Source organism: Penicillium psychrosexuale, assembly GCF_028828465.1.
Source record: "Penicillium psychrosexuale strain IBT 29551 chromosome Unknown utg000004l, whole genome shotgun sequence".
Classification (NCBI taxonomy): Eukaryota; Fungi; Ascomycota; class Eurotiomycetes; order Eurotiales; family Aspergillaceae; genus Penicillium; species Penicillium psychrosexuale.
This window is the reverse complement of record NW_026643189.1, coordinates 895119-921616: the sequence shown is the minus strand read 5'-3', so window position 1 is coordinate 921616 and position 26498 is coordinate 895119. Positions and strand designations below refer to the sequence as shown.

At 49.5% G+C, this 26498-nt stretch overlaps 14 protein-coding genes across 14 annotated transcripts; 8 read left to right on the top strand and 6 right to left on the bottom strand.

Annotated features, from left to right (window-relative positions):
• Positions 1–322: 322 nt before the first annotated feature.
• On the top strand, positions 323–3700 carry N7518_006139 (ankyrin repeat protein; the record flags this gene model as incomplete). Its single annotated transcript, XM_057187066.1, has 1 exon — positions 323–3700. One exon carries the CDS (start codon positions 323–325, stop codon positions 3698–3700), a length of 3378 nt encoding a protein of 1125 aa, XP_057038769.1.
• Positions 3701–3914: 214 nt separating this feature from the next.
• On the top strand, positions 3915–4227 carry N7518_006138 (uncharacterized protein; the record flags this gene model as incomplete). The annotated part of the gene is made up of 2 exons (XM_057187065.1): positions 3915–4115; positions 4183–4227. 2 exons carry the CDS (start codon positions 3915–3917, stop codon positions 4225–4227), a joined length of 246 nt encoding a protein of 81 aa, XP_057038768.1.
• A 68-nt stretch (positions 4228–4295) lies between these two features.
• Positions 4296–5609, top strand: N7518_006137 (uncharacterized protein; the record flags this gene model as incomplete). The annotated part of the gene is made up of 4 exons (XM_057187064.1): positions 4296–4320; positions 4545–4594; positions 4710–4854; positions 5287–5609. 4 exons carry the CDS (start codon positions 4296–4298, stop codon positions 5607–5609), a joined length of 543 nt encoding a protein of 180 aa, XP_057038767.1.
• A 192-nt stretch (positions 5610–5801) lies between these two features.
• On the bottom strand, positions 5802–6149 carry N7518_006136 (uncharacterized protein; the record flags this gene model as incomplete). The annotated part of the gene is made up of 1 exon (XM_057187063.1): positions 5802–6149. One exon carries the CDS (start codon positions 6147–6149, stop codon positions 5802–5804), a length of 348 nt encoding a protein of 115 aa, XP_057038766.1.
• A 1990-nt stretch (positions 6150–8139) lies between these two features.
• Positions 8140–9687, bottom strand: N7518_006135 (Hsp20/alpha crystallin family protein; the record flags this gene model as incomplete). Its single annotated transcript, XM_057187062.1, has 1 exon — positions 8140–9687. The coding sequence occupies one exon, from the start codon at positions 9685–9687 to the stop codon at positions 8140–8142; it is 1548 nt and encodes a 515-aa protein (XP_057038765.1).
• A 447-nt stretch (positions 9688–10134) lies between these two features.
• N7518_006134 (uncharacterized protein) lies at positions 10135–10455 on the top strand (the record flags this gene model as incomplete). The annotated part of the gene is made up of 1 exon (XM_057187061.1): positions 10135–10455. The coding sequence occupies one exon, from the start codon at positions 10135–10137 to the stop codon at positions 10453–10455; it is 321 nt and encodes a 106-aa protein (XP_057038764.1).
• Positions 10456–11141: 686 nt separating this feature from the next.
• N7518_006133 (uncharacterized protein) lies at positions 11142–12563 on the top strand (the record flags this gene model as incomplete). The annotated part of the gene is made up of 1 exon (XM_057187060.1): positions 11142–12563. The coding sequence occupies one exon, from the start codon at positions 11142–11144 to the stop codon at positions 12561–12563; it is 1422 nt and encodes a 473-aa protein (XP_057038763.1).
• A 53-nt stretch (positions 12564–12616) lies between these two features.
• N7518_006132 (uncharacterized protein) lies at positions 12617–12835 on the top strand (the record flags this gene model as incomplete). Its single annotated transcript, XM_057187059.1, has 1 exon — positions 12617–12835. The coding sequence occupies one exon, from the start codon at positions 12617–12619 to the stop codon at positions 12833–12835; it is 219 nt and encodes a 72-aa protein (XP_057038762.1).
• A 589-nt stretch (positions 12836–13424) lies between these two features.
• On the top strand, positions 13425–15167 carry N7518_006131 (ankyrin repeat domain-containing protein; the record flags this gene model as incomplete). Its single annotated transcript, XM_057187058.1, has 1 exon — positions 13425–15167. The coding sequence occupies one exon, from the start codon at positions 13425–13427 to the stop codon at positions 15165–15167; it is 1743 nt and encodes a 580-aa protein (XP_057038761.1).
• Positions 15168–16202: 1035 nt separating this feature from the next.
• Positions 16203–16981, bottom strand: N7518_006130 (C40 family peptidase; the record flags this gene model as incomplete). Its single annotated transcript, XM_057187057.1, has 2 exons — positions 16203–16212; positions 16263–16981. The coding sequence occupies 2 exons, from the start codon at positions 16979–16981 to the stop codon at positions 16203–16205; spliced, it is 729 nt and encodes a 242-aa protein (XP_057038760.1).
• A 2850-nt stretch (positions 16982–19831) lies between these two features.
• On the top strand, positions 19832–20338 carry N7518_006129 (uncharacterized protein; the record flags this gene model as incomplete). Its single annotated transcript, XM_057187056.1, has 1 exon — positions 19832–20338. One exon carries the CDS (start codon positions 19832–19834, stop codon positions 20336–20338), a length of 507 nt encoding a protein of 168 aa, XP_057038759.1.
• A 437-nt stretch (positions 20339–20775) lies between these two features.
• Positions 20776–22404, bottom strand: N7518_006128 (uncharacterized protein; the record flags this gene model as incomplete). The annotated part of the gene is made up of 5 exons (XM_057187055.1): positions 20776–21614; positions 21666–21908; positions 21970–22085; positions 22137–22245; positions 22308–22404. 5 exons carry the CDS (start codon positions 22402–22404, stop codon positions 20776–20778), a joined length of 1404 nt encoding a protein of 467 aa, XP_057038758.1.
• A 524-nt stretch (positions 22405–22928) lies between these two features.
• On the bottom strand, positions 22929–24807 carry N7518_006127 (putative general amidase; the record flags this gene model as incomplete). The annotated part of the gene is made up of 3 exons (XM_057187054.1): positions 22929–23083; positions 23139–24432; positions 24499–24807. 3 exons carry the CDS (start codon positions 24805–24807, stop codon positions 22929–22931), a joined length of 1758 nt encoding a protein of 585 aa, XP_057038757.1.
• A 229-nt stretch (positions 24808–25036) lies between these two features.
• Positions 25037–25995, bottom strand: N7518_006126 (oxidoreductase, short-chain dehydrogenase/reductase family; the record flags this gene model as incomplete). Its single annotated transcript, XM_057187053.1, has 3 exons — positions 25037–25451; positions 25507–25821; positions 25880–25995. 3 exons carry the CDS (start codon positions 25993–25995, stop codon positions 25037–25039), a joined length of 846 nt encoding a protein of 281 aa, XP_057038756.1.
• Between the last annotated feature and the right edge of the window lie 503 nt (positions 25996–26498).

Genomic DNA, 26498 nt, shown 5'->3' with positions numbered 1-26498 from the left:
ATTATCGCCGTCGGTTACAAAATCCCCCGTAGGATTGGGGCTGAGAAAAGGAAGGACCTTCATGCCCGCAGATCCTTTCCAGACCGGGAAAAGGGCCATCTGCTGGCGCTTGAGCTTGATTCATTCAAGTCTAGCTTTGTTCCAAGTTCTCCTCCCCATCCATCCCCAAACGCTTATCCTACCGGGGAGGGAAAACTCGAAGAGTCTCAATAACTCACACAAAAAACGACAGCAATGGATTAACGACACCCTATACATCTATACACAGCCATATATATAATCTAATATCGCAACTCCCTCATTACTTCACACCTCTACCACAATGCCAGCCTCAAGCATAACAAGCGACAGCCACGAGCGCCTGGAGCCACGGCTCCTCCGCGCCGCCGAATCCAACGACATCGACTCCCTAAAAAAAACAATAGCCCTCGCCCACGAGTACAACCAACTAAACGACAACTTCCTCCGCATCGGTCTAATGCGCAGCGCCGAACGAGCCTGCATCGCCGCAACAGAGTACCTCCTCACGCACGGCGCCAAAACCGACGTCCCCTCCAACCGCGCCTCACCCCTCCTCCGCGCCGTCGAGCGCGACCACTACGACATCGTCCGTCTGCTGCTCGACCACGGCGCCTGTCCCAACTCCGCCGACAAAGAAGGCCGCACGGCACTCATGACCGCCGCGTGGAAGAACCACGCCGATATCCTGCACCTGCTTATCATGCGTGGTGCGGATGTGAACCAGCGCGATCTGCGCCGCCGGAACGCGCTGCATAACCTCGCCGCTGATAGGGCTTGTCGGTGGGGGTGGGGGGAGGAGGTTGTGGGGTTGTTGTTGCGGACAGAGTGTGCTATTGATGGGGTTGCGGGGCAGGATGAGCTGGGGCGGACGCCGTTGCATTGGGCTTGTGCGACGGGGAATTGGAGGATGGCGGAGATGTTGTTGACGAGGAATGCTGGCGAGGGGGAGAAAGAGGGGGAGGTGCGGGGGCTGGGACCGGCGCAGATCGATGCTGTGGAGCTGCGTGGTAAGACGGCGTTGCATGTTGCTACGGCTCATGACCGTGCGGATATCGTGCAGTTGCTGATTGCACACAAGGCGGCGGTTAATGCTGCCAGTGATGGTGGCTGGACGCCGCTTCATAATGCCTGTGATAAGGGGTGTGAGGCGATTGTGCGGATTCTGCTGAGCGAAGGCGCGCATATCAACGCACAGCTTTTGAATGGCATTACGCCGCTGCATCTTGCTGCGCAGGGCGGCCATCGCGAGGTCGTGCAGTGTCTTCTTGAGAAGCCTGATCTGAAGCGTCGGGTTAGGGATAATTTTGGCAGTACCCCGTTTCTGCGCGCGGCGCAGTTCAAGCGGAAGGATATTGTGCTGTTGCTGGCGCCGTTTAACAATGTCGACAGTCTGTCTGATGGTGTTAAGGAGGCTTGTGCGGCGTTCGATGCTACTGTTGTTGACTTTGGAAACTTCCATAATGAGAATCGGGTTAAGCGCATGTCGGTGTTTAATCTGCTTTATGGGAGGGATCCGGAGAATCCTAGGAAACAGGCTGTTACCACTGTGCCGGTTGATAGTCGTGGGACTGATTTCCGGTGGATTCACTTACCGGCGAACAATATGGCGTGGGTGGAAGCTCTGCTTACCAAGTCTTTTATTGAGGAGGGCGCCCATGATGTTGATGGGTTCAAGGGGCTGGAGAAGTCTTTCAACTATCAGCATCGGGGCCAAAGAACTCACTCGCACTTTATGCGACCGTTGTGTCAGAATACTCCGCGGACGATGCTGCGGCGACATGAAGAGGAGACACCGGAGGAGCCTGCGTCTGAGAATGGGCAGGTGAGGGCCATGGATAGCCCTGCCCGCAAGCAAAAAGGAACAGGCGGCAAGCCTGAAAAGGCAGATTCTTATTTCCACGACGAAGGGCATGGAAAAAAGAACAAAAACAATCAGAAGCGCGGCAAGTCGGGTAGCGTACCAGGGACTCCCAAGCAGGAGACGAAGGGGAAGTCGGGCCAGGGCGAGAAACAGAGGTCATCACTGTCTTCATCAACCTTTTGCAAAGATCCGCACCCTCTGGTTTCTGCATGTAATGTCTGCGTGTTCATGCCGTATCTACATTTCGAGACCACGGAACGCAGACAACAGATGCAAGATGCAATCTCCCGAGCGGAAACGCTGGATTTTGTACCCAAGGGGATAAAGAGAACGCGCACGAGAGACGAAATGCTCATATATGCGCATCTATCATCCTCGACGACCTCCCTCCATGTCCGCCGAACACTCGACCAGTTTTTCTACCCGAACATCGATACCAAGAGCCGTGACCAGGACCAAGTTGTGTACCGGTACCAAACAAAAAGCCCTGGAATGGGGGCAGATCCCAAGATATTCATGGTGGATCAACTGTGGATGTGGGTTCTAGGCACGAATCTGATTGTAACGGCCTTCCCGCAGAGATGGGACCAGCCCAAGAATGACCCGCTTAATGTGCTGGATGGGATTATCGAGGATATCAATTCCAAAACCCGCGACCCTGTCAAATCCGTCTATGATCTAGCCATGATAATCACCAATCGATGCTCGGGAGTCTTCGATCGACACCGCCTAGGCGACGAGGAGTACCAGTTCCTGGATATGTTCGAGTCATCCATCGGTATAGCCACGGACAAAGAAACCGTGCTTTTTAACCAATTCAACCACGCCTCCGGACAGGCATCAGAGTGGCTGAAAAGCCACCGGAAGCTGAACGGCTCCTTCAGCTCTCCGCCAAAGCCCTGCAATGGGACCGACGAGCAAGACCAAAGCAGCAACTACTGCGACGAGGACGGCCAGCCACTATTCGTCGACCGACTCCTGGACATCGGACAGGAAACCAATCTCCTAGCGGAGACAAAGGACATCCGAGACGAGCTGAACATGATCCGGACAGTGCTAGAGCACCAGAACAACGTTCTGCTCGACTTCCAAGAAGTCGTCTGCGAGACCTACCAAGGCCAGCACCGGTCCCAATTTGAAGTCAAGAAACGGTTCAAAGACCAGCAGCGCATGATCGACATGCACCTGAAGGACATTGACCGCATGGATAAACAAGCCGAGCGCATCTACCACTCCATCACGGACCTCCTCGATCTCAAGCAGAAACACGCGAATGCGTTCGAGGCCCGCTTCGCCCGTGATCAGGCTGCCGGTACAACCCGCCAGAGCAAGACAATTATGGTCTTCACTATTGTCACTATTGTCTTCCTGCCGTTGTCGTTTATCGCCTCCATCTTCACGATCAATCTGAAAGAATTCGAGAGCTTGAATCTCGGCTATGTGGCAAAGTATACCTTTGGTATTGGCTTTGCAATCTCCATCCCGCTTGTCTGGGTTGCTCTCACGGTTGATGATATAGGGGGTTTCTTCCGCGTGGGAAGTCGACGCTGGCTGTCTAACCGGGCGAAGGTTTCTGCGAAGGTTTCTGCGAAGAGTGAACGAAGCGAGGAAACGCTCCAGGCTTTGGAGATGGACAAAATTATGAGTTTACCGCGCATGAGGAGGAGTGTCGATGTGGAATATGGTGGTGGTCTGCTACCTGTTTCTACACGCGGCACGGGGGCCTCGAGGCGGCCTGATCTATATGGTGGATTAAGCAATGGTACTATGCGGAAAAGTTACGATCTGCGGCCTAGTATGGACTCCAGATTACGATGATATGATTTATGGCATCTAATGATTGGATATTGTGTCTTACGGTTTGTCGTTTTGTGATCATTTGCTGTTTCGATTAGGCAAAAGTTGCATATAATCGTGCCAAGCGCCCAACACACATGTTGTGTGTTGGTGCGCCCCACTCAACGATAATTTTCACTCAACGATAATTTTAGTCTTCGTCACCTACTTTGTTAATATCCTACACCCTACCACCATGGCAGATCAAATTGAAAATCTCGAGGATAGAACCTTAGAGGCTGTTCATGCTTACCATAAAGCCGAAAAACCTAATATCGCTCAATTGGCGCGGGAATTCGAGGTTCCATACCAACGGCTTCGCGCCCGCATTCACAGGCGCGGGACTAAAACCACTGCTGCTAGTCTAAAAAAGACCCTGAGCCCAATTCAGGAGAAAGTATTGAGAACATGGATTGATACTCTCTATATTGGTAATATAGCAATTCCTAATTCAATTCTTAAAGAGGTTGCAAATTCAATTCTACGCCGCGCTGGAAGCGATTAGATAGTAGGCCTAAATTGGGTCTACCGGTATATACAAAGACTACTACCTATAATGCCCTATATGCTTCCAAAAATGTCTGAAAAATCGAGGGTAGATAGTAAGTAATACGGCCCTCTACTTCTTTGGTTTAATAACCTCGATCTTCTCTTCAAAAAGCATCACTTTCTACTAAACGAGATCTTTAACTAGGATGAAACCAGCTACCAAATTAGCCAAGGAAAACGCTAAAAGGTGCTTATACCTAATATCAATTTTACTAATCAGACTAGTGGTTAAAAGGAATCAATTACTAGTATTAAATGTATAAGTACCGATAGTTAGGTTATACTACCCTGGTTTTTACCGAGGGGTTCTTTATATATAGAAGAGTGGTATAAAAATATTGAAATACCCGATTTTTGAATTAAACCTATACCTAATAGCTGGATTGATAATAATACTACTTTCGAATAGCTTTATTCTTTTCATAAAGCCTTAATATCCTAGGTTAAGAAGGGTAGACTACGCCTACTTCTTATAGATAACCATCACTCCTATATAACAATCAAGTTCATTAAATTTTATAACCAGTATTTTATTATCCCCTTCTTCTTTTTACCCTATATAACCTATTTCTATCAACCGCTAGACAGTCAAGCATTCTAAACACTTAAGTATCATTTTTGTACAGCGAATAATAAGGCTATTATATAGGGTAGAAATGCCTGTAAAAAGCGGGATTTTTTCTAGATAATTTAAAAAGTTCGGACCTAAACTTTTACCTAAAGAATCATTAGAGCTTCTTTTAGAACTAGGGGTATTTACCCTTTAGATTTAGAGGTTATTCTTAGCCCACTACGCCAGAAAGCTATCGATAACAAAGGGTCTCCCTTACAGTTCTTTATACCGTCGCCCCTACCTAAGATCTCAAGCTTAGTTACCAATTCACTACCTAATACAATCAATCGGGTCAATCGGCTTAATACTAAGCTAGTCCGTGATCTAGAGAAGATTAACAACCAATCTCGGGTAACTAGACAGTATATTCGGCGAAGTATAGATGCAAATCTACTTTTATCCTAAGAGGTCGCTATTCTTAAAGCAGAATTAAAAAAGGCTGGCATCTCCAGATCAAATGCGGAAGCTAAGAAAAATAGACGATCGATTCTTGGCACACGGGGCTTAGTACTAGCACCAACCTACGCAAATAAGAAGATAGTAGATAGGCGAACGGCCGATTCTAAAAAGTTGGAGCGGTTCCAGGCGAAACATGCCAAGAAGTTAGAAGCTGAACAGCAAGCCCAAAAGGCTAGGGATTTAGTTGAGGCTGAGCATGAAGCTTCAATGTTGGCAAGGAATCCTAATCATGGAAATTGGTATATGGATAGTCAAGGTGGTTACTTGTAAATATTGAGTTGACTGGAATTATTTCAATAAAATTATCGTTGAGTGAAAATTATCGTTGAGTGGGGCGCACCAATACACGGGACGTGTTTTGGGCGCTTGGCACGATTACCCGTTTTCTACATAGCGTTAAAAATGATCAAATTTCAGATGAGAATTGAAGACGGTTTGATGAGAAGTTCATTTTAGTATGCATCACCTCGGGTGACACAAACTATCGATGACCTGGAGTGGTTCTGACTTCTTCGCATAGTGAGGCACGTATTGACGCAAAGCGCCGGTCATACCGAGGTATGTCTCCAGCTGACGTAACGTCCGGGGAAATTCTAGACCGGCGATGGCCTTGATCTTGTCTTCCGGCGTAGTCATACCTAACGCGTCTACCCGCTGGCCCAAAAGTGAGACCTCGGGGAAGGGGACGTAGGCTTTCTTGGGTTCCAAGGAGATTCCGTGCTTCTCAAGCACACCTAGAATAAAGGTTAAATGCTCGGTATGCTCGTCAAAGGTATCAGAGATCACCGACAATCCATCAAAGATGTACATGAAAAGCTCACGGGCCGTACTCTATCTTTGTCGATTTCGACTGCTGCCATGTCCGATCCCAATCGATTGGTGCTCGTACGCGGGTATTCATCCAGATCTCTCCGGACTAGGCTTTGTTTGTATCGTATAAGCCGCTCTTTAAGTTCCCAACCATCAATGCGGGGATCACTTCGGCCACCACGATCTGACTGCGATCTGGAGATTGATTGACTGACGCGAGATGCGGAAGTGTAAGCTCTTTGTAAACATCACGAAGAAGCCGAAGAAGATGAACTGGACGATGAAGCCACCCATGGTTATGTTCGAGTCTGTTTCACGCATAGAGCCGTTGTTCAACTCGAACGAAAGAATGTGCGATATATGTAACCCATGTAAACCGAACTTCGAGAGAACACATCTATTCCCATCTTGAGCCAAGACCTAAAGATGTAAAGTTAGCATTATATATCACAGATCATTTCGATCAACATACCGCATCCCTGGCTGCTTTACTACGTGCCGAAACTCCGGGTGCAGCTTCTTCCGACGAGGAAGAACCTGTCGGTTGCTCACCAGATGGACTCGAGCAAGGATCCTTTGGACGCTTCCCAGAAGGCAAGGGCTCATCTTCGGCGTCGCACTTATTTTGCCCCTTATCTGGTTTGGGCTGTTTTCTGCCCGCCTCTTGTAGACATGAAGCTGATCTAAGATGAGATGTGGTTAGCAAACGCTCCCAGTCCGATTTTGGTGACAGGGGCTTCACTTCACTTACCAGCGCAATGTAAGAGAAAAGAGACCATATCTCCTCTTACGAGGGGCGTAGTTGTCCTCTTAATTGACACCAAGCTCAGGTGCTCGGCATGTAGACCAAGGCGTAAGCGGTGGGGTTTTCATTTATAAGGAAGCGGTAGGGGGTCTTATTCTAGCCGCGGCTAATAGTAGCGATGAGGTCGACCGGGCCGTCTGTGTCTTTAGGGTTTAGGTATATCGCCGAATCAAATGCGCGGAGAGTCAACTGTGCTAGGGAATCTTTAAAGCTAGCTCTAGATTGTGTGAGTTGAGAGTTAGTGGTGTTTTTACAGAGTAAAACAAGGACCGTGACATACCTATTCTGCCGATCCCAATGCGTTGGGTGCGGAAATCTAGCACCATGCTGGTACTTCACTCCGGGCCCAACCTAGTCCGGGTTGGGTTTTTGGTTGTCACGATGCTGGCAGCATGGTGGCTTGATGAGCTGATGATGAGCTGATAATCGTAGTGAGCGGTCGCAGCGCTGGAGAAGATGGTGAGGATGACAGCGGCTGAAAGGGAAGTATTGTATCCTCAGATATATATATAGACATCTTGGTGACATAGTTTTCAGACTAGGAAAAAGGATGATCAACCAGAAATGTGAAGATTGAAGTGGATGGATGATGATGATCGAGCTACTGCCATGAAGCTCTCTATATAGCTCCATCAGATCTCATCCACCAGAAAGCAGAAGAAGCATCCCTGCAGGCCAACAAAGGGAAATCTGAACGGCAAGCTGTCTGCGAGAGATAAAGGAAATAAAAGGAATGCCACAGAGAGGTTTACGAACTGCGTGGGTTAACAATGAACGCGCCCAAATGCATCACTTGGAATAAGACGAGTTGAATATTGAGAGAAATTTAGTTAATTGATGCTAATTGGGGTACACAGTTGGACTTTATATTAGGAAACAGCACTCGGCGTGACAATAACCATCGCAACCATAGCCCATAGCCTTGAATCCGAACTAGATTCCTCTAGATCTGGACTGTTTATTCATTCTAAATTAGACATACTGATAAATATTTACTCTGGTCTACAGGAGCCTACAGCAAGAGCAAAATTGGTGTTTATGCCACTCGACCTTGAGCAGCGATTCATTATCCCATAACTAGTAAACAATTTCAAATATTAAACAAGGGAAATCAAAAATTCATAACTCCAACTCCAACTGACCCAAAATCACAGAAACTCAGAAACCCAGAAACTCGACCTGTGCTCACTGCACAGGAACCTTGACATACTCTCTGGTCTCACCATCGTCAACTTCGCTTCCTTCAGACTCCACCGGAGTGAGAGTCCTCTCATCGACGACCATGGCGTCCTTCTCATTCTCCAAGGCACCATCCTCCACAAAAACCTTCTTCTTCCCAACCTCAGGTTCCTGGACAATTTTCGGCAAAGTAACATTCAAAACACCATCCTCCAGTTTGGCGGAGATGCCATCAACAATAATCAAAGCCGGGACAACACGAGTCCCAAGGCGGATCTCGCGCTCAAAGACACCAACGTGCTGACCGCGCTCTTCCATAACAAGAGCCTGGTGCAAATCCTCATTGACACCGGGGCGATAAACAACACCCGACAGATGCAGAACAGACTCATCAGCGTCGTAGTCAATGCTGAGATCGCTCTTCTTAGCTCCGGGGAGTGAGACATGGACAATGTACTTGGCGGGGGTGTCGAAGACGTCAACGGAGGGCGTGAAGTCAACACCCTCTGCGGTAGGCGCATTCATAGGGAAGCCAAGTCCTGCACCGAGCTGGCGCAGGAAGTCGAATGGACCGCCGAAAGGAGGTGGAGGTCCGCCGTGTCTGCCGCGGCCCCCTTTGTGGGGGTGACCCTGTCCACGGGGCCCGAAACCGAAGGGTCCGCCATTGTGGTGGGGGCCGGGGAAGCTGTATGGTCCAGCGTGGGGACCGTGTCCGTATCCATGTCCATGCCAGCCCTTTCCACCGCGTCCAGGGCCCCCGAAGGCACCGGCACCGTGGTGGTGGCCATGGCCGTAACCGTGGAATTCATAAGGCCCTGCGTGAGGGCCGTGGCCGTAACCGTGGAAGTCGTAAGGTCCGGCGTGAGAGCGATGACCGTAGCCGTGGAAGTCATAAGGCCCGGCGTGAGGGCCGTGGCCGTGTCTTCCCTTACCACCCATGCCGCGGAAGGGACCTGGTCCATGGTGACCGGGACCTCCATGGCCCTTGTTCTTGAATTTTCCGCCGCGGCCGTGGCCGTGGTGGCGGTGGTTGTCAGGAGAGTCAGAGTCCGATGCCGAGGTTTCGATGTTCTCTTTAGAGGCGTCGGCGAGCTCACCGACTGCTTGGGGTGTTTCAGAGTCCCGTGAGAATTCCTTGGTGCTGTGAGCGCCGTGGTGGCCGTAGGGCCCGGCGTGAGGGCCATGTCCATGTCTGCCCTTGCCTCCTCTGCCACGGAATGGGCCTGGACCGTGGTGGCCGGGACCTCCACGGCTACCGTACTTGCCCTTACCATTTCCGCAGTGGTCGCAGCGATGGTTGTTGTCTGGGGAGTCGGAGTCCGATGCTGACGTTTCGTCTTTCTCCATGTCGGCGTTGGGCTCAGTGGTTTCACCTGCTTCAGCGTCTCGGGTGGTATTGTCGCTCTGCTGAGGGTTATCCCATCCACGACGTCCACGACGTCCGTGGTTTCCACGGTGGCCGTGAGGAGCAAAGAAAGGATGGTCCTCTAGATTGCCGTTGACAAAGTCCCAAAACTGACTGGTAGGTTGGTTGAGTTGGTAGATGGAAGCCATCTTGAAGTAGTAGTTTGATGTAAGATGTGTGACTTGCGCGAGAAAATGATACGTTGAAGATATCAAAAGGCGAGAGAGAAAAGCGAAGAACAGTGAAGACACTTGATCTGATATTAGGTATGCACGGAAGCAACATGATCTTTATATACAACTGGTTATACACTCAGGCAGCCGTGTAAACCGCCACCCTGGAAGTATACGTACAACGCTGCCTAACCAGCTGCACGCCAGCAGAGCTCGGGGCCGAGAATTCGTCCCAATGGAGCAATATATCGGTGATAACGATGCATTAAACGATGATCTCCGAACCTTCGAGGAACCTAAAGCTCGGAGGGGCGAAGAAAGATACATGGGGTAGAACAGCGGAGAAAAACGACCATCCCGATTAGGTAGTCTCCCCCTAAATCCGAGCTTCTGACTCAGAAAGGGCTGCGCCACTCCAGATACATGTCTGCGCCACACGACGCCACGCATGATGTGTCAGCCATTGTCATCGCCTTTCTCACCGCCTATGAAGTGAAGCCAAACTATGGAGGCATGATAACCTTGGAATGCCCGTTGATGCGAACGGACCGACCGATCCGCTTCAATGTCGTGACATTGGCCCGGATGCTTTCCAGACGTGTTATGACCGGGATAAGCCTTGAACTAGACCCTCTTTCCGTAGTGCTGGCCCTCTCCGCAGTGCTGATGAGTTGGGCTGCTGTCAACCTTGGGAGTCCTCGAACAAAAGGGGGAGACAACGCGAGAAAACAATCCGGAACCTAGAAAACCAAATCTGCATCCAAGCTCTAAGGAGTAACCCGGTAGAAGCTCGGAGACACGGAAGTTTCGACGCGGTAGAATCTCGGGAGCGTCCAAGCTCTATGCCGGTGGAATCTCGGTGATCCTTAAATAACTCGGGACTACATTTGTATCAAATTCATGTGATTCCGCCAAGCCCTAGCTCCCGAGGTCAACCCCCATCATATGATAGAATCATATGACACTCACCGCGAACTCATATAGCGGCGGTATTCTCCTCTTTTTCAAAAGTTACCCTCGGAATGTTTTTGCTCGACTTATAGACATCCGCCAAACCTTTCGGTGCCGAATGAACAACATGTACTGGCACCTCCCTATCGTCTCCGGCGGCACGTGCAGCCCGTTATCACCGCTGGCTCCGAAGGGTTCCGGGTGTCCACGAACTTGATAGATGGATCAGTAATAGCAGCCTTTCAATTCCCACCTGCATTCTACGGCACTAGTACCCGATAGAATATGGATCCTACCGAGTGGACCAGGCCCGCTCCGGTCCTGCCGACGGTGAAGTCATCGATGTGTCAGCGGAAGAGGAAACCTTCCTTAACTACGAGCACCAATCCCATCGCAGATGTTACAAAGTAGCTAAGATCTGTTTTTTGAACATAATACCTTCGATCTACTGACAGACACTGCGTTAGTTCTGCATTACCATGCAAATTCGGCCATTGAGTACCATGATTCCTCTTCGCCGCGAGGCTCTACGTGTACGGAGTTCGCTCCCCCTTTCTAGCACTGCCCTGGCAGTTGGCACACCAAGCAGGAGATGCCTCGCAACACATGCTGAGCCGCCCGCCTTGGCTAAGGAGTCTGATGGCAGGGAACGAGTTGTCATTCTTGGATCTGGCTGGGGTGGTTACAACGTCTCGCGGAAGCTTTCTTCAAAGAAATACGCACCTCTCATAATTTCACCTCGCTCATACTTTGTCTTTACTCCTCTCCTCACCAACACCGCCAGCGGATCCCTCGATTTCTCCAGCATTGTCGAGCCCGTGCGTGATCCGCGCTCCAAAGTCGACTTCTTTCAAGGAGCTGTCCGTTCAGTCGATTTGAAAAGAAAGACCGTCCTAGTCGAATCAACAGTCGTCAAGAGTGGTGTCACCGAGTCTCCTCGCACAACCCAAGATTACCGAATAACCGAGCAAGGCCCAGAGACCAGGAATAAGCCGGCCATGGAGCCACATCTTCAATGGGAACAGGGAGAAGTGTTCGAGGTACCCTACGATAAGCTTATCATTGCGGTAGGCGCCGTCAGCCGCACATTTGGAACACCCGGTGTGCGGGAGAATGCCATGTTCTTCAAAGATATCGGTGACGCTAAACGCGTCAAGCGCCGCGTGCGAGAATGCTTCGAGCTGGCCGTCCTCCCAACCACTTCCCCCGAGATGCGAAAATGGCTGCTGAACTTCGCCATTGTCGGAGCCGGTCCAACCGGTATCGAGCTTGCGGGATCCCTGCGCGATTTCATCTACTCCGATATGATGTTGCTATACCCCAGTCTCCATGAATTGCCGAAGATCACTTTGTACGATGTTGCACCCAAGGTGCTTTCGATGTTCGACGAGTCGCTTTCCCGCTATGCGATGGAGACCATGAAGGGCGAGGGTATTGATATCAAGACCTCATACCATGTTAAAAGCTTGCGCTGGGGTGCCCCTGGCGCACCTGGGCCCCACCCCATGGATCCCAAGGGCTGCCTGACTCTTCACACCGAAGAAGACGGCGAGCAAGGCATTGGCATGTGTGTTTGGGCAACGGGTAACGCCATGACAAAATTGGTCACCGAATCGCTTGACACAATCGATGCATTCCCCGCAGACTCAGTCCAAAGCATCGAGACCTCAGAAAAAGCCGTGGACGCCGAACACGCAGTGTGGAAATTCAAGAAAGCCCCCCGAAAGGGACCCCTTCTCGTCGACGGACATCTGCGGGTACAGCTGCAAAACGAAACAGGCCAAACAGCCGTTCTTCACGACGTGTTCGCATTGGGTGACAACGCCATGCCAGAGACCGGTGCCCCCCTGCCACAGCACAGGCTACCTACCAAGAAGCAAAGTGGCTCGCTGAGCGTTTGAACAAAAATGACCTCGGTCAAACCCCGCCGTTCTCTTTCCGCGACCTCGGCACCATGGCATACATCGGCGACGAACGCGCGTTGATGCAGATTCCCCGTAACGCTGACCGGAGTCCGAAGCGATTCCTGCCAGATGGTATCAAGGGACGTACTGCATCGCTCATCTGGAAGATGGCGTACATCAGTATGTCTATCAGCTGGCGCAACAAGTTGCGTGTGGCTTTCCGATGGACAGTGAATAAGTTCTTTGGTCGGGATGTTTCAAGATTTTGAAGTTCTTCAGACAGAGAACTTGTATTTTAAATTCCCTAGATAGAACACATATAAAAATAGAATTGAGGAAATTAAGTCCAAGTCAAGCTTATTCTATGTTCGTACGGAGTAGACTACCTACGCGTTCATACTACGCGCTACGCGTACTTGCGCGTCTTCGGCTACGGCCATCTACCCCCGCTTTATAAAGGTCGGAAAATGACAACCGTCATTGTCACCGTACTGTAATTCTCATGGAAACAGAATCTATCGGTAGTTCTGGTGATATAGCAAGATCGCGCCGGCCTACACTCACGCACTTTCGCTGATCATCACAGTCTGTGTACGATGCTACAACTTAGTACATAGAGTTATGCTTATAATGGCACTTGAGTTTTCTCCCAGCTCGCGCCCAACCTGACCCAGACCGTATTGAAAAGAGCTGTAAATGGCGACTCGTATTTTTTTCCGCCTCCTTCGTCATTCGTAATGCAAAGTGTAAAATGATATGTACAACATAGTTATAACCTTCCGCAGAGTTCTGAGTCACAATTTCTCTTCTTTGACTATCTAACCACAGCGTCCCATATTACCATTTCATCAGAGGACCATGTCCCTCACTCAAGCCAATCCTCTCGTCGATGTTATTTGGTGGACGGATTCCGATCTCTACCTCAAATGCCCCTATTGCGAGGAGCTCCATCACCATGGGTTTAGATCCTACGAAAGTGCCCTGCGTGTACCGCATTGTGGCTTTCCTCGACCTTCATATCGGTACAGATTTCCTGTTACCTATGAGATTGACAAAGCTAGAGCACGTTTTATCAATATCAACGCTCTTGAAGCATTAGCCAGTGACGCCCAGCATAATTCCGAATATGAGTCATTTTTGTCTGATCAACTGTCCAATATGAATAACAATCGTGAGATCAGCTTCGAGGACTCCAAAGAGATAATCACCATCCCACTAGAAGGAGAAGAGCCCTTCGAGCAACGTCGCATACCTTTCGCTATATCGAGCTGTGTCTGTGGTGAAACATCAAGAGTGAGGCATTACCTTACAGAATCAGTCGACAAATCCATTTTCCTTCACGGGCGAGATTATCACGGAGATACATGTCTCATTATGGCTTCTCGAGAGGAAACATTATCCATGATCTCCTTGCTCCTTGACTTTGGCGCTCGAGTCAACGCAACGAACAAGAACGGGCGGTCTGCGCTTATGGAAGCCTGCCTTTGGGGTAGGCTGGAGAATGTAAAGATACTGCTCTCTCGGGGTGCCGATCGATCATTGCGTGATAACAGAAAGCAACGAGCCCTGGATCTTACCAAACCAACTCATAAGAACCGCAAAGAAAGGCACACGGTTGGGGGTGGGATCTGGGGCGATCCGTCAAGAGAGCCAATATATAAGGAAGATGTCGTCAACCGAGATATTGATCGACGAGAGATTGCGCGCCTCCTTGACGAGGGAGATTTGCACACCAAGGCAGATCTCGTACCACAATATCCCGACACAGCCTCTCACTCCTTCAGAAGGTCACCTACTGGCCAATCGGTCACTCTTTATGGTCCAATTCGGCAGTATCCCATATCTACATCTTACAAGACAATTGCTTTGCTAGAAAGGGGCATTGCTTTCCCATCTATAGCGGCAATGAGTGGCTGGGGACACTCACAATGGCCTTCAACACGGGTAAGCGGCAAGGATTGGACTGATAGGGTCCTGAAACTAGCTACCATCGTTGGTCATACTCTCGCTGTTGATGCTCGTAAGGACCACGGTATCCAGGGACAGTTTTTTGCGTCTCACGCGGAAAAGCAACTGATCGCTTATTTTCTCGACCGACATGTTTTTCTAGAAGAGGACAAGAAGCTCGACTCCCGGTTTGATAAAGAAATCGCAGATGAAAAATTGAAAATATCGGAACTGGCGTCTATATACCCTAACATCCCCCGAATCTATCAGCTCCAATATGATAGAAAGCAACTTGAATTTGAGCTATTTGACAAAGACGATCGATTGCTTGGGGGCGAATATAACGAGGCACTGGTCCAGCGCTTGAAACGTGAAGTGTCAATTGTTGATGATGAGATTGCCCTCCTTGGAACTCGTCCCGAAATCCGGAAATTAAAGGCTCGAGAGGGTCAGATACGGCGTTGGGAAGATAAGAAAACACTTCAGAGACGCCTCAACCGCATTTCAACAATGGAGCCAGAAGCTACTTTGCGTGGGGCAAGTATTCTGATAACCTCTCCCAGCCGTAAAATTTGTGAGGATTGTCTGCTATTTAAAGACAGAGTGAACTGCTTTTTCGGTCTATTGATCGAGTTACGTGAGTGTACAACGTGACATTCAACAGTGTTGACGGAAAACACGCCCTATCTGAGATTCCGATTTTCTTTCTATCATCAATCTGCGAGTCGAAAATGGCTAGACCATACTATGCAATAATTAAAGAGAACCGGGAGCCTGAATCTATGTTTGCACCATTCCAGAGGAAAGCAGCAATCTCATCGATATAAAAAGTTGGCTTCTTCAACAGGTAATCGCAGAGAGATTTTATGAACAGTAGTGTCACGTTTCATCTCCGGTATATTTGGGGTTGGGGCTTTTCAACTGGCCCAAGAATCTGCGGATATCAATATCCATTTACTTGCTACATCCACAGGGAGGACTTTCTATAACATAAAAAGTTTTTAAGGTAGAGCCGTCACTTGTGAAGTTACATATTTGACGGAAAAACGGTGGTAAGGCGAGTGTATATGTGGCAGTAAAATCTCAATAAATTCTCCAACTCTCTAAAAATGACAATAGTCCCAATAACTGACAATCTTATGGACAACTTAATAATCAAAACAAACAAAACAAAATGAAAGGATGTTTTTCGGGCGAAAAACCAGCCTGGTCAGTCACGTGACCCAACTGTATCAGGGATGAAAAATGACAGTATTCATCCTAGATTCTGACAATATTAAATACATGAGTCCCTGTGGTAGCTTAGGCAGCAGGTGCCACGAGACCCTCTGCCTCGCTGTCTCATGGGGCTACGGAGAGATGGTGGTCAGAAGGATGGGGGTCCTTTTATACCACCAACAAACGGTGCCTTCCTAACTTGTGACAGTTCCATCGCACCTTCCTTGAATGGTAAATGTCACATGTCCACCTTCCCAATATCATCTCTCATAAGTTCCTTCCTTTCAATTGTCACTTACATACCTTAGGTATTTGGCTACCAAGAATAGATGAAGAAGATAGAAGGTCATTTCAACATTCTATCTAGAGTATCACACAAATCCAACCAACACAAAGATCTGAATATCACAGGAATTCTCTCTCAATCGGAATCTCCAAAGGAAATTCAAGCCAACCAGCTATACCCAAAGCTCAAGTGAATCTATACACCAGTTAGTATGACAACCCAAAACCCAAGAATGATATACATACCTCATAACATAAGGACAGATACTCTCTCCACCATAAGAAGTCCAAATAGCCTGCTCACGCACCGGCGTACCAGTGTGAGCAGCATTAATCATCGTCTTATCATTGATAAAGATACCAACATGCACAACCTTGTTCTTGCAATCACCACCAGTAGCCCAGAACAAGAGATCACCGGCTTTAGCCTGCGCACGAGGATACCGCTTGCCCAAGCTGGAATTATACTGGTCCTGCGCGACACGGGGAATCGTCTTCTTCAAAGCCTGGCAGACAGCATACTGTGTCAGACCGGAGCAGTCAAAGCCGCCGCCGGAGGGACCCTTGCAGCCACCGCCGCCCCAGACGTATGGGAGGCCTTTCTCCTTCTCGGCTGCAGCGATGATGGCTTTTCCAGTGCCGGTGCTGCTGGTGCTGCCACTGCTGCTGGTGCTGCCACTGCTGCTGCATTTGGCGGTTACGTAGCTGTTGCTGCCGGTTTTCACGTAGTAGTCGGCTACATAGCAGCCGTCGGAGGTCTTGTCCCAGATGTTGTTGCCGGAGATTGAGTCTCCGGTGGTTTGGCAGGTGATTTTGACATCGTGGGCCTTTTTGTATGTCTTGACGACTGTATGGCTTGTTCCAGGACCGGAGCGGCAGTTGACGGTGTCACCGGTGATGGGGTAGGCGCTGACCGCTGTTATAGCGGTTGTGAGGGAGAAGGCAATGAGGGAGATGAAATGCATGATGAATTGCTTGCTTGTTGTTCTGTGATAGAGAGTTATTGTTCTCTGTGGTTTAGAAGGGCTGAGTTGGAGAAGAGGAATCCGAATTGCGATGAACATTGAAGCCTTTATAGATAAATCATTCACGCTATGCTGTGAGAAATCTACATGCTATTTCTGTTTTCTTCGTATTTCCCTTGCAGGAGGAAACGAGCCTTCACTCGTATTTCAGCCTCTGATCCAACACGATCGCCGTGACATTCGCATGATAGACCCCAAACAAGTGAGATCTCCAAGATTATTTACAAAAATAATAATTTCAAGGAATCTATTACAAACTAGCTGAGATATTGCTTGATCCTTTCTCGTAAGTTCGTGTCCCTGCATTCATACTCCCCTAGAGGCCACTAACAACACGAGGAACACGAACACTAATTATAGCGGATGCAACTATAATATAACTGTTTCACGAGCGCCATCGCATTCCCCGCATTTTAAGTTACGTGCCAAAACTGATGCGATTGAGTGGTTTGCTCAACTCGACAATGATAGTGCTAAGATTGGTTGGAAGGGGCTAGAGTGGAGGCCGGGTAACGGGCTAAAAGTGGACACGGCACAGGCTTCTTTAAAAGACATCTGTTACATCTCTTTGAGTATGGGCAGGGAAACAATGATTCTTATAGTAGACTTGAGGGGAGGTGTTGGGAATGCGCGTGATTCGAGGTGAAGAATGTTGTCGGGCCAATCGTATGCAATTAACACCCTACCTCCTTCACTATTTTTGGACATGAAATCAATGGGTGATTAGTTTCTTATTTTCTTTTTGACCATTCTACAGCTTAGCAATAATTTCAGAACATAAATCAGTCCATGTGGTGAAGGACTTGACGCCCCGGCGCGAGGTAAGCGAGACATAAAAAGAACATGCAAGACCTGGAGTTTCCAATCAACTACATGCATTTGCTCACAACTTCGCCAAATCATACCCTATAATCCCCATCCACTCGTATATCTCATGACAAGTCATGGCCTATACCATAGCGCTCACCTGAGTTTCCATCCGAAGAAACCCTTATTGAGCGACGCAACCGACAACACGCAAAACCAGAGTGGAAGTTTGTATCCAGGCTTCTTGGAATTTTAATCTAGTTGGGGTGGAGTTGGCCGTGGGGATGGGCCATATATCGTAGCTCATATGCCAGCACATACGATGAAGACTGAGCCAGAGCCATTGAAAAGCTCGACCAAGCCTGTCTGGCTGACCTGGCGTTTTACGAGCGCAGCTGGTCACGAGATGGAGCTACATGTATCGAGTTAATCCGTGAAGGCTATCGAAATATTATTATTGAAGATCCCATATTGGAGGGGGCGTTGGAAGCTACGATTCAACGTCGGCATGAACAATGGCACGTGGAATTGGGCATTGAGAAATGAGTCAGACCTTCTGATACTGAGATGCCGAAATGATCACCACGCGAAAATTACCATCACTCCTCGAAATTGAAGCCGAAGCAACACGTCGGAAGATTCTGTAGAGCCGAGCTAATCTTAGGCGAGGTACGGAGTACTTGATGGCGGCATCGCCTCGGATATTCCATGTCAAAATTGAGACCCTCTTTACCGACGCCAAGTACTTAGCTTCATTTTCATAGTTTTTGATCCCTTCCTCTCCGGGAAGGCCCGAACCCTCTGCTTTAATAGAACTTAATTCTATATTGACGAGTGCCCGATCGCTTGAAGAAAAGAGGCTTGAAAATGCCCGGATGCACTTTTCTTACCATATGCCGAGGCAGCTGGAAAATTACAATATACTAGTAGAGCCTCGACGCTTGGCCCGCTGCTAATTTGCCCCTTTATTGGGGATTTGAACTGTTCGAAGTTTGTGCTACAACAAGTGTGATTGTGAACAACAACGCTCTACTAGCGCAGTTACTAGAGCACATATTGATTGAAATGGCATGATTCGGAGCCTCCTCGAATCGGTTTAGATGCAATTTTCCATTGTGTCACAATGCAATGAGTCAAAGTTATACCAAGCCATTGACTTCTGGTGTATAAGATACTAAGTGTTCTTCTATATTTCTTAACAGGGGAATGTTGAGAGAACAACTACTGAGGCTCAGCATACTATTGTGTCTTTGAAGTGCTAGTCCTAGGACAGGAGTGCAGTGCTAGCAAGCCTTGTGCTACAGGACGTTGGTAAGTGTAGTTAGCTGTCCGAGGAAGGGAAAAGTACCACACGTTTTCTGACTTTCATTCTCCATCAGCTTCAAAGCCGGCTTATGTGGACATGGCCCCGAATTTTGCGGCAAAGATGTTTGCGTGGCTGGCCGAGTTTTCTCTGATCTGGTACCATTAGAAGAAAAGCAAGACAAATGAACCCTTCTATAGGTGCGGAGAACTGTAGCGAGAAGCCTAAGTTGTCTCTGGGAATGCTACTGTCGGGCCAGCATATAGTTGAGATGACTTTTTTGATTGGGATCTTGAGTGAGTATTCGTCTTTGAGCAGAGCGAGATGTTCAAAGCCAGTACTAGTGTGCTTTTTGTACAAATTGTCCTTGGGTCATTGTTGGGATAGACCAGTCGAGTTTTTGTCGAAAGTGAGGGGTAAGAATGATGGGATGCACCAAGGATAGCGACTGGACATATTGGAAATACGAACATCGATTGTCAGACAAGAACTTAAGCGCTCATACTAAATATCGAGATACATTACTATTTCCAATCCGCCTGGGCGGCTAGCTGCATTTCGTGATACCCAACTTGCCAGCAAAAAAGCGGGGAGAAAGGTATTAAAGAAAGGACGATCTCAGCAGTCAAACCACAAGCCAGTCCTCAACCCATCTCCATCCACCCCAAACTCCCACCAACATGTCAACCTCCCAGATCTACCCAGTCTACAAAGTAAAACTAAACCTCTCAATGCAAGACCCAGACATGCCCTCACCCCGTTACCACACCATCCTCTTCGTGCAAACAAACGCCCAAGGCCCAGGCAGCGGCACCAAGCACCACGTCACGGGCGACATAGTCACAGGCATGCACTACGAGCCCGCAGAATACAACGACCCAGAAACAGACGAGAACTTCTTCTCCAAGGAACTCATCGGACATACGCGAGCTCTCAACTACCCGAAGAACTGGAACGCTATTCTCAGTTCTGTTCCCGCGCCGCCGAAGCAGAAGGCGTTCAATAAAGACACGATGAGGACGGAGCCGGTTAAGAGTTGGGATCCGGTGGTGTTTTATGAGCCTGGGGAGCCGCGTCGGCCGTTGGTTAAATGTACGGAGTGGATTGAGGATCGGGCGATTCCGATTTTGATTAATGCGGGCTTGGTTCAGTGGAGATATGAGCGTATAGCTGGTGCTTCTTGTTAGGGGGATTTGATGTGTAGGGTTAAGGGAGATTGATATCCTGGCTTGTGTGATCGGTGCTTGGTTGGTAGGTATTAACGGTTAACGGAATTTCCGTTGTGGGTCCTAGTGCGGCTCTCGATGTATTCTCTTGAAGTTTCTTTGCAACAGTAGTAGATATGAGGATGTTAGTACTTTTATCGGCGAGGAGAAGGGATTCTGGAGGGAGGTTGAGGATTGTCAGTATTTATACTTATCCCGGGTTTCGGAGGGTGGAATAGGGAACTGAGGGAGGTTGTTGCGCCCAGGGACACTACAGATAAAAGATAGACAGAAACCTGGATTTTCACCGGCTGGTGATAAACCAGTTCTTTTCTTTTCTTTTGAAGTCATCATAAAATATAAAAAAAAATCGCAACAAATGACCCATCCGATCCAAAAAGCTATTAAATGACTTCCCCTTAGATAGCCATATTGGCACAAGTAAAGGCAGGCTCGACCGAACCCGAATAGTCCGAAATGATGGCCTCAACGGCTGCATACAGCCCCGGACCCAGCAAGAACAGACCAATCATCAAGATGAGAAGATTGAGCAGAGTGTTAGCGGTTCTCCCCAGACCGCTGAACAGCGATCCCCGATTAAGCTGCCAGTACGCGACGGCGAAATAAATGAATCCGAAGAAGGAATCAAAGGCCGCGCTGAGGAGGGAAAGGAAATCACCCATGCTGGGAATGATCTCTGCAAAGACAAACCCGAGCACCCAGATCCCGACCATGATTAACACCCACACAGTCCATCCAAGCACAGTGTGGCTGTGCGAGTGTCGGGACTTGCCGAGGATGCGCGTGTAGAGGAATTTCGCAGTCACATTGGCATAGATCACGCCGATGATCAGGGTGGGGACGATGACGAAGCCGAAAGACGATTTCTTGTACGAGACCACACCCAAACTGCCGAAGGCTGGAGCGGTGGAATATTGACCCAGGTAGTGGAATCCAATGGCCGAAGGAGCGATGAATAGGATCGCGGAAATCACGCCGAGAACGGCCAATGCTTTGGGAAAATCTTGCGGCCTTTCCATCTCTGAGATAAAGGTTGGGAACAGGATTTGCGGCACCCAGATAAAGGTGATGTTCATCACGGCGTTCATACAGGCGACCCATGTGGTGCCTGGTAGAGGGAAGGCATAGGTCCTCACGGCTCCGTCTGTCGGGTAGCTGCCGTTGTATCCGTAGAGAGGGGCTTTTTCGATACCGGCGTAAACGAGGAAGAGAATAACTGCGATACCCATACAGGCGGCTGAAATGGTTAGTTGGGGCCGATTGAGAGCTGGGGGATTCAGCTACTCACATGAGAACATTGACATGAGGCTGACATGTTGCAAGGTTCGGGGGAAGGACATGACGATTCCCATGATAGTCACGATTATTGAGAAGACCGCAGTGCACAATGAGTGGTCCGAGAGGGTATTCAGGACCTTGGCGCCAGTCAAGACGTGGAATCCGATGAGGAGAATATTGTTCGCAAGCATCATGAATGCGGAGAAGATGTAGGCAACTTTGCTCTGTCCAAATACATGGTATCCAAAATCGCCTGGGAATTAAACTGTTAGTTCTCATCGCAAGTATAAACAGATAGTCGGACCGTAACTCACAGATATCCATGATATGAGGATGCTTCATGATATATTTATGCATCGTGATCGAGGTCACCCAGAAGAAGAATCCGCAGAGAACCATAGTAATGATACCGGGAACCCATCCGAGGACGCTGAAAACACCGTCAGCTTCATTGAGAATAGATATTCGAGCGATTACTCACGAGAGAGACCAAGTTTGCGCCATAATGGCCAAGCAGACCTGCTCACCGGCAAGCAAGCAGGCCGTCTTCTGCCAAGTCATGGTCCGAAGCTTGATTTCATGTTCATGGTCTGAACGAAAGATAAGGTCAGCTCAGTCCGATAACCACAACCCAGCACAATTGAATCCGTACCTGCGGCGACCAGAGCAGTGATGGTATCGAAATATTCTCCATTAGTCTCGGTGCTGCCCAGGTCGTAGCCTGGTTCCTTCCTGTCGTCCTTGGACATGTTGGGTGAAATGGAGGTGATGGGAAGAAGACAAGTCTACAATAGGCACGAGATCAGCTCTACGTTATAAACAAATGAGAGACCAATTACACGTGGATTCGAACCCTGTTTTTCATTTATTTTTTCGCGTCTTTTTTTTTTTTTGGCCTGAGCGTTAACATGGTATCGTGGACGGCCAGGCCAGAGACGGTAAATGGGCGATGGCGCCATAATTAAGAGCATCGCGAGATTGGCTTTAGTCTTGTCAGGGGTTAGCCGCATTGCTTATCGCCCGTTCTGTGGTTCTGGCCCAATGGAATTGATTTCTATTGGCCGACCTGCTTGACTTCTCCAAGTCAACGAATCAGGTCAATGCGCACTGCGAACATTGAGCCGACGCCCCCGACGAATCCTTCTATTTCTTGGCGTTTCTTCATATGTTGTATATTTGCCTCCTACGAATACAACTTAAGACTTTTCTAAATAGGATGGGCCCATGTGATCACGTCAGAAGTTTGTCGTGTTTCTATGACACATTGCAATGGCTACAGCTTCGCACTGGCTGAACCCCCGCTCTGTACAGCCCGGTCAACAATCTCCATGGCCTGGAAAAGCTGATAATCGTGCTGCTTGGGAGTGACAACCTGCACACTGAGAGGTGATCCGAGGTACACTCGACGGTCAACCGTTTTCTCATCCCCTGTAAATCAAAGCAAGTTAGCGAAAGATCACCTATATATCATATTGGAACTTACACAGCTGCCGATTAGCCTTGTCCCAACTCCCCAACACAGGGGCCTCCATTTCGCGCCCAATCTCCAGATCAGCTTCTGTGAATGAGCGGACAGGAACCGAGGCAGCCGGATAGTCTAGCAACACAAAGGTCGAGGTGTATCCCACGGCATTGTAGCGGTCCATCTCCGGCACCGGGTGGGGCGCCACGGGACAAATTATGGCGTCAACGCGTCGGACGACAGACGAAGCCTGTGACGACGAAGTCCACATCTTCATCATTTCCTTCTCAATCTCAGAACGCTGAGCCTGCAGCGTCGCCAGTTGAACCACGGTCAAGGCCTTACCGCGCTTCATTCGACCTTGCAGCCAGGGAATGAGGTCTTCGTCCATGCTCTCAATCAGGTCGAGCATGTGAGACCCATCGTCAATGCCCATCAGCCGACCCGCCAGGGCTTGGCATTTAGCTAGGACCGGCGGAAGCGGAATCTCAACGACCTCGACGCCGGGGGTACGGCGGAGGCTGTTGGCGACTTCGTTCAGAATTCGCGTGATCGGGGGTAGAGGTGTGACCAGACCATCAGTCTTGAGAACACCAATAGTAAAATTGTGCCGAGGAGCGGGAGCAAGCGGTATGGCTGGTATCGACCATGACCCCGGAATGCAGTCTTCGCCGAACAGCTCCGCGCGTGGGACGATCTCCGTCATGATGGCGTTGATGTCCGCAACAGAGCGAGCCAACGGACCAGCCACTGCTTGCAACCCTATCCGGCCCTTACCTTCAATCTGGCCGCTTTGCTGGCCTCCAAATGGCACGCGTCCGCTACTCGGCTTGAACCCGTAGATACCCTGGCACATAGCTGGCACGCGGATGCTACCACCAATATCCGTGCCAAATCCGACCATAGACCCGCGCATGGCGAGCAACGCGCCCTCTCCGCCGGTGCTGCCGCCGGCTGTCCATTTACGGTTGAGAGGGTTCAGCGTGCGCCCGAAAAGGTGGTTGCAGCTGTCCAAGGTCCCGAGTGTTTGTGGTACATTTGTCTTGGCGATCACTACCGCGCCTAAAGACTGCAGCAGGTCTACTAGCGGGGCATTCGCTTTTGCAGGCTTGAACGCCAGGGCGGATAATCCAATGCTTGAGTCCACGCCTTTTATATTAAATGTGTCCTTCACCGATACCGGGAGACCATGTAAGGGGCCTACCGGGGTGCCCGTGCGCTGGAGGTGATCATCTAGCTCCCGGGCTCGTTGCAAGGCGCGGTCGAAGAGCGGCTCGGTTAGACAGCGAGTGAGTTGCTGGGCGATGGCTGCTCTCTGCCATTATCCAGATTTATTAGTGCATCGATCGGAGATAATCGGCGTGTGGGCGTGTGGGCGTACCTTGCAAAACCCTCGCACCACGTCCTCGGCCTTCAATCGACCCTCTGTCATTTCTGCCACAAGGCTCCGCACATCGTATTTCTCTGTTATTTCCAACTCTTTGGGTGTAAGTATACCGCATGTGCGTGGAATATCCATCACCCCGACTCGCTCGTAATTCTTTGGGCCAACGGTGATCGACTCGGAGATTGAGAGCATCCCCTCAGGGATAACGTGTGTGGGCAGGCGCCATTCTGCAGGGATAGCTGCAGCAAGGTCGGCTTGCTTGCGCTGAGCAACTGCCACATAACGGGGTTCCTGGGAGGCCATGGTGGATATGTAGTGAGAAACATCGAGGCGCGGAAGCGTTTTTTAATGCGGGGAGTGTGGAGAACACCCGCCTCGGCCCAGACGTTGCGAAGGGTGTAGTACCCGAGGTCTCGAAAGTCTACATAAACTGATCGGTTCCTTTTGGCTAGTGAGATATCAAAAATTTACTAATCAAAGCAGAACACCTGGGCACCTATTTATACCGTCTTTACATCCACAAATCAAACATTTACAGTCTCCCCTTGATCACAGCTCCACCGTCTGTCGCAATGACCGCTCCATTCAAATGACTCGAAGCCCTAGACCCGAGGAAGACCACCAAACCAGCAATATCCTCGGGCTTTCCGAGACGACCGTTCGGCGAGAACTCCTCCAGATGCTTTATCCCACCCTTCGCCTCAATAAGCCCAGTAGCCATCTTCGAGGGGAAGAATCCCGGTGCAATAGCATTAGTCAAGACATGACGCGGCCCAAGCTCGACAGCCAGGTTCTTCGCGAGATGGATAGCAGCCGCCTTGGAAGCGGAGTAAGACGGCGTTGCGTGCTCACCGATCGCGCCAATGCCAATGCCCGCCACAGAGGCGGTGATAATGACACGGGATGGATCTGCGACGGTTGCCTTTGCTGTGAGGAGCGGGGTGAATCTAGTCCGATGTTAGAATCCGTCTCATCCCTAGTTCCGGCTAGCAAATAACATACTTCTGGATCGTGTAGAACACGCTCTTAACATTCAAATCCATAACCTTCGAGAACATCTTCTCGGGGTGGGTGTCGAACTTCTCGCCCCATGTTGCGCCGGCATTGGCGAAGAGAATGTCAACATGGTCTGTGGTCTTGCCTACCTCGGCGACAAGTCGGTCTAGCTCTTTCATGTCTGCGCTGTCGGCCGGTACGGAGATGGCTTGTGCGCCGGGCCGCTTGTTGGGGATGGCATTGAGAGCAGCGACTGCTTCGTCGCAGGCGGCCTTCTTGCGGGATGTGATGTAGACTTTGGAGCAGCCGGCTTGGAGGAGGCTTCATATATGTTAGAATATGTCAGGAATAATTGGCAGGGTACTAGAGAGATACATACCCTGAGGCTGCATGTAGTCCTAGTCCCCGGGAACCGCCTGTTACGACAGCGACCTTGCCCTCGAGGGAGAAGATGCTGGAGAAGTCGGAGAGCTTGACTTGTTCTTCGGCGGACATTATGTATGGATTTGATTGAACTCAATTATGTGGGAAAGTGAATTGAGGAAAAAGTGGGCTGCTTCCGGGCCTAGCTACATATTTGTATTTGCACCAGCCGAGTTGACCGAGGCTCGTTGATTCTTCCGACCCCGCTTGGAGCTTGGAAATCTGGGGGATTAGTAATCTATACATACCTTCGATTGACTTTCCTGGCCCTTACGCCAAGACACACTAGTCTATATTAGGAGTTCGTCCGAGAGTTGCGTAGTATCACTCCAGTCATGCTCGAGGCTTTGTGCGACCATCTGATTGAAAAGCCTGCCTGATATCTAGACGAGATGGTGGTTTTTCTGTGGGACGAATTCGCTTTTCAAGCTAGTGTTTTGGGGTGTTTCACTCGGGCGGTAATTACGTTAGTGGAGACATTTCCCTAAGCTAAGAGGTTTCACTCTTTCTTTCCTCCCTTTGTGTTCATTTGACACTCGCCTCACTTCACAAAAATCTCTGGACCATGCGATACA